This window comes from Protobothrops mucrosquamatus, unplaced genomic scaffold (genome assembly GCF_001527695.2).
Source record: "Protobothrops mucrosquamatus isolate PMUCROS unplaced genomic scaffold, P.Mucros_1.0 scaffold1740, whole genome shotgun sequence".
Taxonomy (NCBI): domain Eukaryota; kingdom Metazoa; phylum Chordata; class Lepidosauria; order Squamata; family Viperidae; genus Protobothrops; species Protobothrops mucrosquamatus.
Genome location: NW_015387886.1, coordinates 178,775 through 195,386, shown reverse-complemented (window position 1 = coordinate 195,386; position 16,612 = coordinate 178,775). Strand labels below are relative to the sequence as shown.

The 16,612-nt window shown below is 40.2% G+C and overlaps 1 protein-coding gene across 1 annotated transcript in view; it reads left to right on the top strand.

Annotated features, from left to right (window-relative positions):
- The window catches only part of SECISBP2 (SECIS binding protein 2), a gene marked incomplete in the record, with an annotated part of 33,604 nt that extends 24,572 nt beyond the window's left edge, over positions 1-9,032 (top strand). Inside the window, 3 exon segments of the mRNA XM_015823014.1 lie at positions 2,022-2,176; positions 4,229-4,427; positions 7,990-9,032. Of these exon segments, the coding sequence (XP_015678500.1) occupies positions 2,022-2,176; positions 4,229-4,427; positions 7,990-8,099 (464 nt within the window).
- Positions 9,033-16,612: the final 7,580 nt, after the last annotated feature.

Below are 16,612 nucleotides of genomic sequence, written 5' to 3'. Positions count from 1 at the left end.
CTCCCCTCTTCCAGCCAGATAAACCTATAAGGTCCATGACCAGCAAGACATACTGGGACTCTGGCGAATGACTGGGGTCCCCTCCTCCGCCCTAGCACTTGGGGGCAGCTCCTCTGCACCCCCCCATGCCCTGTGCACCCCCCCATGCCCTGTCTGAGCCCCTCTGCCCGGCCTGATCCGGACCCTGCGGGCGCTCAGCTGGGCAGCACTGGGGACGGCTGGCATAGCGCAGGCGATACCAGAGCCAGGTGGGACCCCGCAAGAGCGTCCAGCCCGCCTCTCCCCCTCCCAACCTCCATGCCCACCTGGACTGCAGGCGTTTGCGCCGGGCGCCGGGCCAGGAAGGTGCGTCTCTCTCGCCAGCCCCGCCCCGCCCCATGTCGTCGTCGTGTGAATGCCGGGCTGGCCAGCGTAAAAGACGGCCAGGGCCTCCGCTCTCGAGCCGGGAGGGGGGGCGAGTGGGCGGGCGGCTGGCGCCGAAGGGGTGGGGAGCGGGTCAGGAGGCAGCAGAAGGTGCTGAAAGGCGTCCAGGACACAGCAGACCGGCCTGAGAGGTGGGGAAGGCGGGCGAGGGAGCCGTCAGCCAACTTGCACTTTAGGCAGGGGCAGAGAGCTGCGAGTGCGAGCGCGCCCCCCCAGATGTTGCGCCCGGTGCGGCCGGCCCCCCCTGCACCCCCCACGCTACGCCTCTGGGATAAATAAACAACATGGCGACTGCTTTAGAAAGAAGGTTGCAGTTTATTGAAGAGCCAGACCGAAAGATGGTTCTAGCAGGAAAGAGGAGAGAAAAAGAGGGCTGAGCACATGTGGCAAGTAGGTTTTTATACCCACTGAAGCCTTTTGTTTTGGAATAGTTTCCTGTTCCTGTGTTGAGACTTTGTATTTCCTGTGTCACGTATTCTGACCTGAGTCTGAGTGTGCCTTTCTGGTATTCTTTTTTTTTTTAAAGTTTTTTATTTATAATACAGTTAAAACAAAAATGGACGAACGTAACATTCTAGTATACGTATTTCTAGCAATTTGTTCCTCTTCATACATATAGTTCTTAATCTCTATATATACATACATATTTTTCTATACAATACAATATCTAATTTATTTCTCTATATACTAACATACAATTATATATATTTCTATCTTAACATTAGCTTATAACCCGAACAGTCCCCCTTGATTCACACCAATAATAAAATTTGTCCCAGATTTCAAAATAATCTGACTCTGTCTTGTCCTTCATTTCCATTGTGAGCCTGTCCATATCGGCACACGATAAAATTTTGTTTAAAATCTCTTCTTCTGTTGGAGTTTCTTTATTCCTCCAATTTTGTGCATATGCCAGTCTAGCAGCTGTGAAAATGTGTAACATCAGGTAAAATATCCCTTTATCGTATTTCTGTGTAGAACATTTTGTAGAGATTTTCTTTATAGGAGGTGGCCAAAGTGAGCTTCCTATTTCTTGCCCATAATTCTTGCCAGATGTGCAGATCAAAGTTGAGATCAAGACCCTGCTCCACGTTAACATGAGCATAAAAGCTAGGCATAAAAATAGAATCGACAGGGCTGGACAAAATATTATTAGGAACTGAGGACAAAATGATTAAAAAACTTTATTACTATCTGTTAGACCTTTCTGATATTATTGGTGGTGGGTTAGTCTTATTATGTCCCAAGGGTTATATCCTGCTTCCCTGGTGTTGGAGCTAATGACTCTTAGATTTTGGGTGGGGTATGCAGATTTTAGGTGTCTTTGTCTTCTTGATCTCCTAGCTGGGGCCTTTCTGATGGTTTACATCTGCATTTGTACAGGGCTGGCTTCTGCTTGGGGGAGGGAGATCTGGGGCTAACAAGGAAAACTGGGCATGCTTTTCTGTCTCTTTAAGATCCTTGGAGGAAATATATTTTTCTGCCCTTTTAATATTTCCTTCTCAGGAGAAAAATGAAGAAAAATTAGTTCCTTTGTCAGCAAAATTTTTTTTTAACACTTCATTCGTTTTAATTTGTTGTTGTTTTTTTTATCACAGGCGGGTTGGACGAGACTCTGCATCTCATAATTGACACTGCATGCGAACAGAATATTCCATTTGTTTTTGCTCTCAATCGCAAAGATCTAGGGCACTGTATGAACAAATTTGTGCCCGTTAGTGTGGTGGGAATATTCAGCTACGATGGTGCTCAGGTGAGTTGTGCACATTGTTTTCCCTCTTCTGTTAATGTGGATTTGAATTTCAGGTTTTAAAAGTCTTAATTATTAGCATTGCAACAGCTACTGCTAGCATGTAAAAAGACGCCTGTCAGTAATCCAGGGTATTTTTCTATGCCCTTAAGTAACTTGGTGCTGGCTCAAGGTTGACTCAGCTTTCCATCTTTCCATCTGTAAAATGAGGACCCAGATTATTGTTGGGGGTAATATGCTGCCTCTGCAAACCGCTTAGAGAGGGCTGTAAAGCACTGTGAAGCGGTATATAAGTCTAAGCCAGGGGTAGGCATCCTTGGCTCTTTTATGACTCGTGGACTTCAACTCCATGCTGGCTCAGGAATTCTGGGAGTTGAAGTCCACGAGTCATAAAAGAGGCAAGGTTGCCTACCCCTGGTCTAAGCGCTGTTGCTGTTGCTATTCTAGTGTTAGAGCAACACAGAATGGCTTGTTCATGATTACTTCTCAGTTACCTATAGGTTCAGTGCAAATGTCTGCAAGAAGAAAGTTTTGGCATTCACAGCTACAGGTAACTCGTGTTTATTGGATTTATATGCTGCCCATCTCACTCTCAGAAGCAATTCTTTTCAAATAAAAGTTTTTTCATTGAGTCAAGGCTCTGCGCTGAAGACATGGATTGATTAGCAAGCAGGCATTATTGCAGTGAGAAAATGGTTTTGTCTCAAATGTGTATCTGTCAGATATTCCTTTCTAATAACTATTGAGTAACATGAAGAGAATTGTGCTTGTGTCTGAAATTTCAGCAAATTACTTCCTCTTTGCTTTCCTGCACACTCCCAAACGCCTTTATGACTGTAGCAGAGTATTATTCCTAACTTGTTTGAAGAAAGAAATCAGTGCAGGTTCCCCATGCCCCAATTACTCCACATAATTCAAAACATAATATATTACAACTGTAAACAAGATGTACTGAGTAAAAACATATTAAAGAATAGGTAAGTGATTAATCCATGGCTCCTTACAAGAGAAGATATACATATTTCCCAACTGCCCCCAACTTCCCAAAGTCAGAGGAAAACAAATTAATTTTCAATTTAATTTTACTATCACCTTCCCATCTTTAGTATCACATGTTCAAATGCCTACTCAATTTGTGCATCTTTGGTGAGGATAAATTATTAAATAACCTAGGTAAATCATTTCAATACCTATGCTAATTGTATACCTCTAATACATCTTTCTTTTGCAGTATCCAACAGCGATTGCCATTGTTGATTTATTAGCATCAGTCCATTCCTTTATATTGGTGCAGCATCTGGGCTGTTTATCAAAATGACAGAATCTTTTGCTGCCTAGTTTAACTTTAGATTCCTAGATGATCAACTTATTAAAACCATTAGCATAACAAGTTGCCCTATGTTCTTATAAATAAGCCCCTATTTGTAAATACTGTGCAAGTTACTGATAAATCAAGAAGCTTCATGGCTTCAGAATTCCTAAGATGGACTTTCCCTGAAACAAAAATAAACAAACTGGTCTTACTTATCTGTACAGTTTTATTTGTATCATGCTCAGTTCATGTAAATAGTGTTTATTTCCCCATACAGTTAGGATCTTGACCACGGAGACATGCAGAGGCACTATAATAGGAATTGAATTTTTACATAGGTGTCATCGCTACAGTTTTTCTACAACAGTGTTTTGGCTTCAGTGTGCTGCACTTATAGATTCTGATTGCTGGCAGATTTTATATAATGTTACTATGTATTCTCTATTACGCAATTTTTTCAGTAGACAGTTCAAGCTCTTTAATTTCCTCTGAGTTTTATTAAATGCTATTTTCCAAAATCATCTTTGTAGTCCCTTGTGTTTGGTGTTTTAGCCTTTAAAAAAAAAAAACCAAACCCTTGATTTCCACATACCATTGAACTTGGGAACACATGACAGCTTGATACTGTTGAGCTATCTAATCCCGGAACATTGAACTATGCTGTTTTGGGATACTCGGTTATATTTTCATGAGAAAGTTCTAAAATAAATATCAATGCAAATTTCCCCTTTCTTATAAATTAGGACTACTTTCACAAAATGGTGGAATTGACAATGGAAGCAAGGATGGCCTACAAGGAGATGATTTCAGCTTTAGAGGAGGAGTCAAGTGAAGAAGTAAAACAAAGTGACTGTGCACTCCAAACCCATCAGAAAGAGAATTGTGAACTAGATGCTGCTATAGTGCCCCTTCAAGAGTCTGAAGAGGATGTCCCAAATTACAGTGAGTTTTCAGGGTCTTTGATTAAAATACGTACATTCTTTTCGGTTCATCTGTACATTTTCATTTTTAAGGTGAACAGTTTTTATGATAGCAGAGACACCACAATTCAGTGATTACAGAACGTTCTAGAGAACTCTAGAATGTTCTCTTCTCTCACTACAACCATGCCATTCTTGGAATAATTCAAAATTTTCAAAAGTAAATTTCTTAAACCCAAAGCAGTTTTAGGAGTCTCAGACATTTGAGTTCCAGGGGAATAGAATATTCTGGAATATTCTTCAATTGCAGATTTTGCACATTACTTTGTTGTAGCTGAATATTTAATTCTTCAAATCCTGATGATGTTAACCTTGGTTTGTTAATCCTGGCTGCAATTTGTGCGTCAGTCTTTAGAGTGATGTCAGTGACTGCCTTTAAACCAGTCTTGCCTTGAGACTTCTGTAGCAGAATACTAAAGTAGTGTAATACCCCAAAATCAATACAGGTAATCCTTGAGGTATGACAGGCCATTTAACGAATGTTCAAAGTTACAATGCACACCTCAGAAGCTAAATATGAATCTGTTTCAGAGTTACAAATTCTGCAGCACCCCCACAGTCATTCACCCTTATGACCGACCACAGAGACGTTGCAGCACCCCCCCTACCCATTTTTCTTCCATTCTGCCCAGCCAGGTCCTCAGAGACACTGGGCCTGCTTTGCCAACATACTAGGTTCCATGCACTCCTCCCCATCCCCACTCCCCCGTCATTATCCGCTTATCTTTTGACGAGCTCAGCAAGTCAGGGTAGAGAAGACCGCTCCCTCGTTGGGCCATATGGGACGATCAAGAAGATGAAATCCAATCACTTTTGCCTCCGTTGTAATCCTTGCCTCTCCAGCCAGCATAAACCACTAGAATTTCTTCTTCGCTCCGTCAGTGCTAGCTTTACACTAGTGGCACCAGCCAGCATTAATTGGTACGATTTCGTCTTAGTGCTGTCAGCTCTAACTTTACTTTAGTCTTACGCTGGTGGGACTAAGAAGAAATGGCAGTGATTTACGCTGGCTGGAGAGGAAAGGCTTCCAAGGAATCTGCCCCCAGAGATCAGGGTGATCCCTGATCTCCCTTCCTTCCGCCGCGCCCTCAAGACGTGGTTGTTCCAGCTAGCGGGACTGGCCTAAGGGATTTTAAAGAGGTTTTAATTACTTTTAATTTGACATATTTAAATATTTCGTTTTAATCAAATTTTAATTAGGTATAATATGTATAATATGTTAGTATTTTATCCAATTGTCAGCCGCCCTGAGTCCGCAAGGAGAAGGGCGGGATATAAATGTAATTAATAAAATAAATAAATAAATAAATAAATATATGCACGGTTTTCTTAGCGCCACCAATGCTAGCTTTACGCTACTCTTAATGCTGGTAGAGCAGAGAATAAATCCCATCTCTTTTGCTCCCATGGCAATCCTTTCCTCCCTGGCCAGGATAGGTTATTACTGATTTACGCTAGCTGGGGAGGAAAGCTTGCAAGGAACCAAAATAGGTGCAATTTCTTCTTAGCGCCACCAGTGTAAAGCTAGCGCTGGCAGAGCTAAGAAAAAATTCTAGTGGTTTATGCTGGCTGAGAGGCAAGGATTGCAATGGAGGCAAAAGTGACTGGATTTCACCTTCTTGCTTGTGCCACGTGGCTCAACGAGGGCGCAGCCTTCTCTACCCTGACTTCCTGAGCTCGTCAAAAGATAAGCGAATAGTGACGGGGGAGTGGGGATGGGGAGGAGTGCATGGAACCCAGTATGTTGGCAAAGCAGGCCCAGCACCTCCGAGGACCTGGCTGGGTAAGTAAGGGTAAGTAAGCAAACAGTGACGGGCTGGGGTATGGAGGAGGCCCATAGGGCTTTCGGGAAACCAAGGGGCAGGAGGCAGAGTATGGGATATCTTAGAGGGTGGGGGAGGCCTCCTGGGAGTGCCTGGCCCTGCACTAGGCCTCCCTCGGTTTCTCCCATCCCTGAGTCACCCCATGCTCGACCTAATGAATGCATTGGGAAAAGCAGGGATAGGGAGGTTGTTAGGTATTTCATTTAATCTAGTCTTTGATGTCCAACATGAATGGGCAGGCTCCATTACTGTCGTAAGTCAAGGACTATCTGTACTACAGATGTCCAGAATGGATACTGCCTCTTTAGGAGAAGCCAAGCAAAACCACAATTACCTTGCTGATTTCATTTGTGATAGAATGTGTATTTAAAGTTGAATACCCTTCTCAAGAGCTGTAGAGCTCCTGTGTTATGTTTGGTATCAATTATAAGAAAAGATTGACTCAGTGCTCTAGATTCTTCCACCACCAGGTACTCGTATTAATTCTTCATTTCTGATAGCAGTGATTCTTCTGAACACAGGCCACATTGTGCTGTACTGACCAAGAAATATGTTAATACAAGGGTCTCCGACCCCAAGTCCGCGATACTGGTCCACAGCCTGTTAGGAACTGGGCCTCACGAGCAATGGGAAGGCAAGCGAAGCGAGCGCATGCATGGGCTCTAGGTTGCATGCAAAACGATTCCCCACCCACCCTCCAGGTCCATGAAAAAATTGTCTTTCACGAAACTGGTTTCTGATGCCAGCAAGGTTGGAACTGCTGTATTAATACATTAGATAGGACAGCTTAGCAACTATTTTTTATAGGATGAGTTATGTGTTGCTCTTTACTTCCTTCAAGAATTCTTGTGCCTGAAGTACTGAACCATTCAACTAATACATGAATGCTGGCAAAAAGTGTTTTCTAGTTTTTATTCTCCATGTTCTAGTTATTGGTGCCATCAGCAGCTTTTGATGGTATTTGTATAGTGTTCCCTTCCACTTTTGCTAATTAAGTCAAGTCTCCCTTGTGTCAAGTTCAACTTCTGATGATTCTATGGAAGCATTAATCTAGATTTCATGCAACAATATAGCAGTAGAGTTTTTGTTGTTGTTGTTGTTGTTGTCTTCCCATTCTAGCCCTGCTGATCCTTTTCAGATAAACCTATCCAACCCTGCTTTTTGAAATCATCCAAGGTTGTCTAAATTCTGCCACCTGTTTGGGCACTTTATCTGATAAATTGTCTCAAATGGTGGATTAATTAAAATCTTATTGGGAACATGGATGGCCTACAACCTGTCTCACGTAGCTTTTAAAGTGATAATTAAAAATATTATTTTAACCAAACTGTTATTTAGCATATAGTCGATCTATGTTCTTAATAAATGAAAACTCTCATTTCATAAAAAAAATAGTCCTATTATAATGGATTGTTATTTATAGTTTCCTTCATTAGAAAACTATCATTTTATTTACGAATGGTATGTGTATTTTTGTGATCCTGGGTCAATACAAGAGCTGCAGGATTTGAGTAGGAATAGTTACTAGTTAGCTACTATGGGGAACCATTTTTCCAACTTTAGTATTCTCAAAAGTATAGTAATACATGCATTCCTACCTTTTATGTTATAGCCTTTGTGAGAACTAGAGTCCATAATTGTTGCTAATATGCCTTTGACCAGAGGAAAATCTTTTTGTGTTTTGTTTGTTTGCACCTCTAGTTAAGATCTGGAAGCAGAAGCTTGAAGAGGAATATAATCCTTACATTCTGGAGCTGGAAAAACTGTCAACCACTGACATGTTGCCCTTGGGTGTTGAGGAGCCTCAGTAAATCAAGACTACCTTCTTTGGCATTATTGACTTTTACTTTATGCGTGTGTGTGAGTGTATATAGACTTGTAAATAGCGAATTATCTAAATTTAATTATCTGTAATCTAGGATATAAAACCCACAGTTGAATTTCTGAGATAATTTAATGCCAAAGAATTCAGAGCTGTTAATTAACTTCCTTTCGAGGGTAGATTCAGTGAAGGTGCTTGGCTCATCCAAATGGAATACAGAATGAGTCAGGAATTGAATCTGGTCTGTTTGTATTTTCATATAGCAATACTGTAAAGAAATCACCTTTAGCTTAATGCCAGACTGTTAAGTCTCTGCTCCGTATAAGCACAGAGTCTCCAATCACTGTTCTCATAATTTCCTATAATTATATCACTTAAGTCTGGATTGATACAAATGAACTGCCTTATACTTGTAAGTGGTATTTTTTTCTCTGTATGATAGAATGTACAACTCTGCATAAAATAGTAATATGAGATGAAAAAAGAGAAGGGAACACCACTGATTTTCTCCCAGACATTATTGTAAATATATATAAAATATGCTAATATATAATGATTCTGTTTGGATATATGCAAATGAGCAAAACAAAAATGCAATACTGCCACCTGGTTTATTTTGTGATGGAGCAATTTGGTGTAGGTCATGGGTGTGTAATTAAAAGATGGTAGAAGCAAAGTGGAATTATTAAATACATGGAGAATAATCATTAATTTATTGGTACTGTATTTTCCTATTCTGTCCCATTATAGAACTTCTGAAGGGCTGCGTACAGCCTTGGAGCCTACAAATATATTTATTGCAAATATCCTGAATGAGGTCCTCTCAACTGTCAACTAAACCTTCAACAGTTTATTAAATATTGATGGTAGATTACAGTCATGTGTGGCATGGTGGCCTAGTGGTGAAGATGCTCATCTCCCAATCCTAGGTCGCGGCAGATATTTCTCTCCTAGGGTGCAAAGAAAAAAATATCTGCTGTAAACTTCACGTGGTGTTAGGGAGAGCATCCAACCAGTAAAATGCTCAGCTCCATCGCCCTGACTCTACCCCAGATTAAGGGATTACAGGTTTGTAAAAGGGAGCTTGGTGGTAGATTATAGTCAATAGATACAGAAAAGGTTCATCGTAAGATAGCTTACTTTTTGTATACAGAGTAATTTCTTTGTTAATGGCTATCTTTAGAAAGATAGCAGGATTCTGTTGTGCAGAAAGAGGGCAGCAGTGCAAGACAAGAAGCAGGCGATGGGAAATGACCGAGTTTACTAAGCATTCTTTTCTACAGTTTTGCTCATATATCCATCATAAAGGCACAATTTAATCTAGCAGAGAGAGAAAATGTGAAGGGTCATTGTGTGAGCAGCTGCCGGTTGCATGAGGAGAGCTTTGCGTGTGTGCATGTGCTCACCCGCCACTTGCGCAGCCCGGTTCCAAACAGGTCACACAGCAGCTGAGGACCCCTGTTCTAGGATGTAAAAAAAAAAAAAAATCCAGTCTTTTGTAGTAGCTTTCCAGACCCCAAGTAAACTTAGAAGCTGGAAAGAGGTTAGCCTGATCTATCAGCATAATTTTGTTTTCTCCAACGGAGCCAGAGGTTTGGTTTTAACCAGCAGAACCAATTGTGTGGGAATTCGACACCCCTTGCTCAGAAGATTTAGCCATTTTTATTTTTGCCAGAGGGATATGGAGGAGAATTCCATTTTGGACCATTTTATGATAAGCTTTCCAATATTTCTGTGTCTCGAGACAACTGAATAATTGTACAGCTGTAAAACAAGTTTGTTTGCAGTATGCCTCTTATATTGCAAAAAAATGTTTGCACTAAAATAACATCAGGTATTGATGCTATTACTGGGCAGTTTCAGAGAGAAAATGCTGCTTTGCTTATGTACTTTTGTGTGCCTTTTAAAAAGTGTGGAAATTTTTCACTGTAATTTTCGTAACATTCCAGTCATACTTGCGATTTACTAACCTAGGTGTGATTTCCAAATGCTATTTGCTCCTTTATTAGTGATTACATTCGATAAGTACTGATAAGGGAATTCGGTTAAAGTTTTTATATCTTCCTTTATCTGCATAAAATACAGATATATAGGTGCTTGGTTCAACAAAAACTGATATAATAAAAATCTTTCTTTATTATCAATGCAGGGTATTGGGGCAAGTTGTCTTTTGCCAAGGAATGCACTTAACATTTTTAAAGAACAGTGGGTTTTTTCATTGTTCATCAAATTTTGAAAACATATCTTTCTTACTTAAAAAGTTGTCAGGGTTTTAGTAACAGTTTTATGTTTTAATGTGCCTGAAACTGCACCACTAATTTTGAACAATTGTGGTTGGATGCAAAAAAAAAAAGAGAACTGGAGGTCGTCTGTAAGCTACCTCGATCTATAATAAAATATCTTAAAAGTCACTGCTGTGTGTTATAACACTGGAGATAGCATAAGATAGCTCGAACTTTGGTTTGTAGTATTTTTCTAGTCAGAAACATTTTCTACATTTCCTAGCAAATGAAAGTTATCATTTCTGGCATTATTTAAGGTAGTTTTCTATTCTATAGCAAGAAGTTGGGAATTTTCATTGGGTTCTCTGTATATTGAAATATGTAGTTTTGAAGATGGAATGGGGGAACAGGAAAACCCTTCATCTTAGCATGGGTCCAGAATGGGGCTAGCATGTGTGCCTCAATGATTTGGTAAGATTACTGATAATTGGGAATATTGTAATTTACCTTGTGGCATCACTATGAATTTCTGCATATTCTGTAAGAATTCTGCGAATTCTGCTAACAGAAATTTAAAACCCAGGGAAGCAGATTTCATTTTGTTTGACTTGAGTGGATGACTTGATTTAATATGTGGTTGTATTCCACACATCCATAGAAGACTGATCACACAGTATGTTTTAGCAACTCTTCTACCAGGTTTCCAAGTGAAGTTTGTAAACTGAAGCAAAGTGTTTTGCATGTGAATTAGCGTAACTTAGCTCTGAGCAAGATAATTGTGCAATTTTAGCTAGTCGTACTCCATCTTCACCTTTAGGTATAGTGTAGTTGTGGCAGTTACGGAGTTTTCATTTACTTTCTCAAAATATATATTTAACTGTTAAAAGAAAACTGTTTTGTATTACTTGATTCAGCAGATCAGTCATTTTAGGCTTCAGAATGACAACGTGATTACAAAAATCCACTTAAAGAAATAATTGAATGTTTCAGAGGTTATTTGCAGGCATAATCCATTTTCCTCAAAGTGTCCCACAGGCAAGTAACCAACTAAAGTGAAAGAACTACCTTGCCTGAATTATATTGTGTTAATAAATATATAGTGCAGTGAAATTCCATGTACTTCACAGTTAGCCCAGCTGGAATTGTTCTTTTGAATAGGCAAAAACCAAAGTCATTGGTCATGGAATTCATTAAATATCAGGTAATGCAGTCATGCACATCATGTAACATTGTTTTTCTTTTTCTCAGCATGGGGATATTTACCGAGTACTTGATAGCAGCACTTCAGTACACACTGTTCATATCAGCTGGTAAAGCAACAGGCTATTTTCACTGCTGTCTTCTGCTCTAGAATGATTGATGCACAGGTCATACCTGATCTAGTTCGATGTCAGAGTATCTTTTTCAAGAACAATTTTAGCATCTCACACTGTGCCATTTTTGTTGCAACTGTCCTAAACAAATATGAACCAGAAGAAGCCTTTTAATTATAATGAGTCAATATACAGTAATAAATTTAATAGCTTGTCCCTGAGCTTGCTGATCATAAATCTTACTTTCTACATGGAATTAAGAGTTTGCATGTTGACCTCAAATTCTCAATTTCAGTTCAGTCTTTATTATAGTCACGGACCACTACAGCAACTTCTCAATAAACTGGTAAGTATGCAATTCATAAAAGTGCACTTTGAACTACTACAGTCATATTAGATTGCTGCGGGTCCTTTGAATTGGCTCTGTGAGCATTCTGGAATAAGGATTTTATGATGAAAGTGAGCTAACAATATGGGGTTTCTTCAGTGCATTTGCTGCTTTTGGCAATATGAATACGGTGGGAGTGCCTAAGGGTGAATCATGAAAGTACAAGAAAGATGATCTGGATATAGAAAAACATCCGAACTATCTCTAGCAATTGCCAATGTGGCAATTGAGAAAAGTTACAGGTTGGTTTGCCAGGTTTCAAACTAACTAATATGAATTTAGAAGTGGTAACTGAGCAGCCCAAGACTTCCCAAATAAGATTGTACTTTGTGACTTGCAGTGTTTCTGTTTTGTGGCAAAAATGCTAACAGGGCTGCACTAAGACAGTTCTGACCATTTCTTCTAGGCACCCTGCAAAAATGAAATGCCCTTCCTTCATCTAAACAAAATGCAAATCCACCTGCCCTGTAGGTAACACCTACCAATGTATTTTTCCAATTTTCCAACAGTTTCTCATGATCACCAATAACACTTCTCCAGCTAGCAAACTCTCTTGACCAGGTGTCTTGATAGTTGCTACCTAAAAATAGTAAGCAATGGAGGGAGGGATTTGGGTTAGGTGCTTATTAAACACTCAAAATATTTATATTTTTTAAAATTATATAATCTGTTCCCTTATAAAGATCTAGGGCAAAGCATATGATGCTATGAAAATATTTAACATTTACATAGCAGTTCAAATAATCGACTAGCAAGGATGTTGCTTATTTTGTAAGCTTTATTTAGATAAAAAGGGAGTTATCTAAAAGCAACTTAGTATATTGTGCAATAGCATTGATAGAAAAATATTTCTAGGTAGAGCCCAGGCACCCACACGTGCTCATTTCAGCATTTTTATTTTGTGTTAAATTATCCGGAGGCTGCCAAGTTTTCTTCTGCCTCAGCAACAATGCAGCTGCATCCTTTAACCACAACTGCTAATTTTGCATAGATGCTAATTTGCTCGTGTTGGAACAAGTCAGCATTCTTGACTTCATTAATCTGTGTATTCCAGCTAGGTCCCCTTTAAGTTACCTGAAATGAGCAGCCAAGCTAGCCCATTAGGTTTACTCAGCTCATGACTTTATGCTTCGGGGCTCTTTGTGAGTAGCATTGGTTTTAGAGCTCTGTGTGACATCTTGAAATCTGGAGGAAAAAAAAGTCACTGCCCAACAGAGACCCGTTACCTTCTACAGTGATAGAAGAGGTAGAAGCTTTGTTCCCAGATTTTGAGATCAGCAGGCAAGTGTATTCTGAATTGTGTGCTATGGCATCTTTCACCCAGCTTAAGAGATGCACTCGCCCATTGGACAGCACGTGGGTTTGCTCTTTCACACAGTTTGCCATTTTTTGCCCATTTCTTTTCCATACAAAATGTGCGTCTCTGGACCCTGTGGAAAAGTGGTCAGTCATACAACTAGGACAAATGCAAACTCAAAGATATTGCAAAGTCTCCCTGGAACAGGCGGATACTCTATATTTTTGCACCTTCTAGAAATCCTGAGATCTTCCAAACCAAAGTCTAGTGAAAAATCGGTAAAAGAAACACTGTTTCCCAGATATTTTGGGGATTAACTGAACATCCAATGGAAATGCCCTTGCCGCCCTTCACTCACCTGCATGATGTCATAATCCCATTGGCATGCCTTCTGCACTCATTATCTTCTAGATTTCTTAAAAACAGCTTTGAAAGGTTAGGGTTAGGTCCAAGCTTATTTCATTAGTTGAACTATAACTGGAAAGTATTTTTCCCCTCTGGAAACCAGTTGCTCCATAAACTGACAGGAGCCACCATCCAAAAGCCATAATTCGATGGTGCTTCCCTTAACACTCAACAGCTTTCCACTGTTATCATCTGAAGACTTCAGTTTAGCTGTAAGCATTCTTTCTCCCGATCATTTCTTGAGCCCTTCAATTGAGATAATATAATAGACGTATATCCTACCTTTAATCCAAGAGCTCAATATGGAATACTGTACAAGCAAGCCACTTTCAATCTATCCTTTCTCCAAAGGTGCAAGGAGAAAGACATATTGAAGATGTAGTACAGTGGTGGTGAACCTATGGCACGCATGCCAGAGGCGGCACTCGGAGCCCTCTCTGTGGGCATGCGTGCCGTCGCCCCAGCCCTGCTTCCCCATGGCCCCCTCCTCATCAGCAGACTCCCTGGAGGAGAATCGCCCCCAGGTGCGGCCCACTCAGAGCAGCGCAGCCAAGGACATAGCCGGGCAGCAGGACACGACTCCGCCCTCACACCCCATAGCATGCAGATGATGATGCGGGGTGTGGGCGGAGGGCGTGGCTGCCATGGTGCTGCAGGGCTGCCTGGGTGATCATCTGCAGGCCATGGAGGCGGTGCATGTCCCTGCAGGTGGGCGGGGCAGGGGGTGGGTGGGGGCAGAGCAGGCAGGGTGGAGGCGGAGCAGGGGTGGTGGTTTGTGGGCACTAGGTCTATAAAAGGTTTGCCATCACTGATGTAGTAGAACGAGCACAAAATCTAAAGCTAGAAATGACAGCTCAGATCCTCACAACTCCTCCGAAAAGTGCTACCAAATCATCCTTTTTATATATTTAATTTTATTGTCCTGAATTAGTTTCTTTTGTCTTGACCCCACATCTGTTTTGGTAAATATGATCCCTGATATACTATTTTAAAAAAATCAGACACTGAAATAATCCTCTAAGCAGAATTTTGAATATATATAGGCAAAATACGAACACACTAATCATGGAATCGGGTTGAAATCATTTCTCATTTTCTAGTATTTTGGGAGAGGTTTTCACCTAAGCTTTGAGAATTGAAGAAAGAAATTCATGTTGAATGTAAACCATTGCATTGCGATTCCAATGGCACCACAATCTCAGGTTATTTTCACACATTGTCAGTGCTCTTGGAAGCCATTGAAAAACAATTCATTCCTAAAACTCCTTTCTCAGGCAAGCTATCCCAAAGAAACATCTTCTGATCCAGCCCGCAGATAACTTCTGCAGCCGACGCCCTTCTGGTAGCTTCCCAAACAGCATCTTTGGCTGTGAATGAAGAAGGGCTAATCAGGCAGCTTTCCTCATTTTCCCATGAAGGTTTCAGAGTCTCCAAAACAGGATTTTCCCCTGTTTCAGCACAAACCAATTTCCATTTTCTCAGTAGCAGCAATTTTCTTTTTCTTTTGACTTTAGATGAAGGTCTAATAAATACTATTTTTGATTCCATAAATACATTCCTCACAACGATTATAAAAAGAGTGAGCACAATTAATACCCAAAAAATACTTCACACTGACACGTAACCATTATCTCTTCTGCAACTTACGGTATTCCAGATATATTAGTCTGCAACTTCCCATGTTCCTAAAACACCATAGGTAATGGCCATGGGTTTTGTGGTTGGCAAATAGTATGTAAAAAGGAAAAGTGCAATGAACTTTTTTTTTTAAAAAATGTAAAATTCAACATGCAGAAAAATATTGGTGAACAGTGATTGTGTATACTCAGATCTCTAAGCCATACTGGCTAAATTGCTAAAATTCCTAAAATGTTTTGTATTTACATTTCTATCTGCAGTAAATGTTTTGGCAAATTAAATAGACACCCAAAGAGTTGATATAGAAGTTAGTTGGTATTGTGTTTGAATGTATGTTTGTAAGATATAATTCATCTTGATCAGGGGTGTCAAACGGCCAGCCCGTGGGCCGGACGCGTCACGTGGAGCCGCGCCCACCCCATTGCCGGCAATGGCAAAACCGGCCCAATATGTTGCGGGATGTCACGTGACCTCGCGGGTTTGACATGCCTGTTCTTGACGAATGGCATTAGTAGAAATGATTTTATAGATCAGGACATGGCAATAAACCATTAAGCTCAAACCACTTGCATGGCCTTGAATACTTGTATGTTTCATTAAAGGAAAATCAATGTTACTTACTCTCATTTTTCTTCATGTTTCAACGATGCTTGTAGAATTAAAAAAAATATTAATGGTTATCAAATGCAGAAATCACGTCAATTTAAAATACTCATTAAAGTGATATCTCAAATTATAGGCCTGGAATGCCTACAGACCATCCAGATACTGCTCAATGACTCTCAGCAAAAGGAAAACATGTCAGTATATTTCTTCTAGTGTTTACTGGCATATGTACCCCACATTTCCTTTGCAGGTACATATGCTGCATGAAATAGAAAACAGGAGGGGGAAAAGGCTTCTGATCTGAGGGTAATAAATTTGCAGAATATGGAGGCATACGCTTTCAATATAAAACAGGCACATTTATAGTCCTTTAGGCATTAAATCAGTGCTGAATTTAAATACAAAGCTGATTATATCTAAAAGTCTATTAGGGCTCCAGCATTGCACACCAACATCTGAGCCAAGTACTCCTTTTCACACCAGAAGAATTCCAGTGCAGATACGATTTAAGCTGCGCTCCATGTCATAATGCAGAAGCTAACCTCTCACTTTTAAGGTTGCAGATCTATCTGTATTTACATGAGAGCAAAGGTTATTGTTAAATAAACCAAAATGCTGTCTGCCATTTTCTTC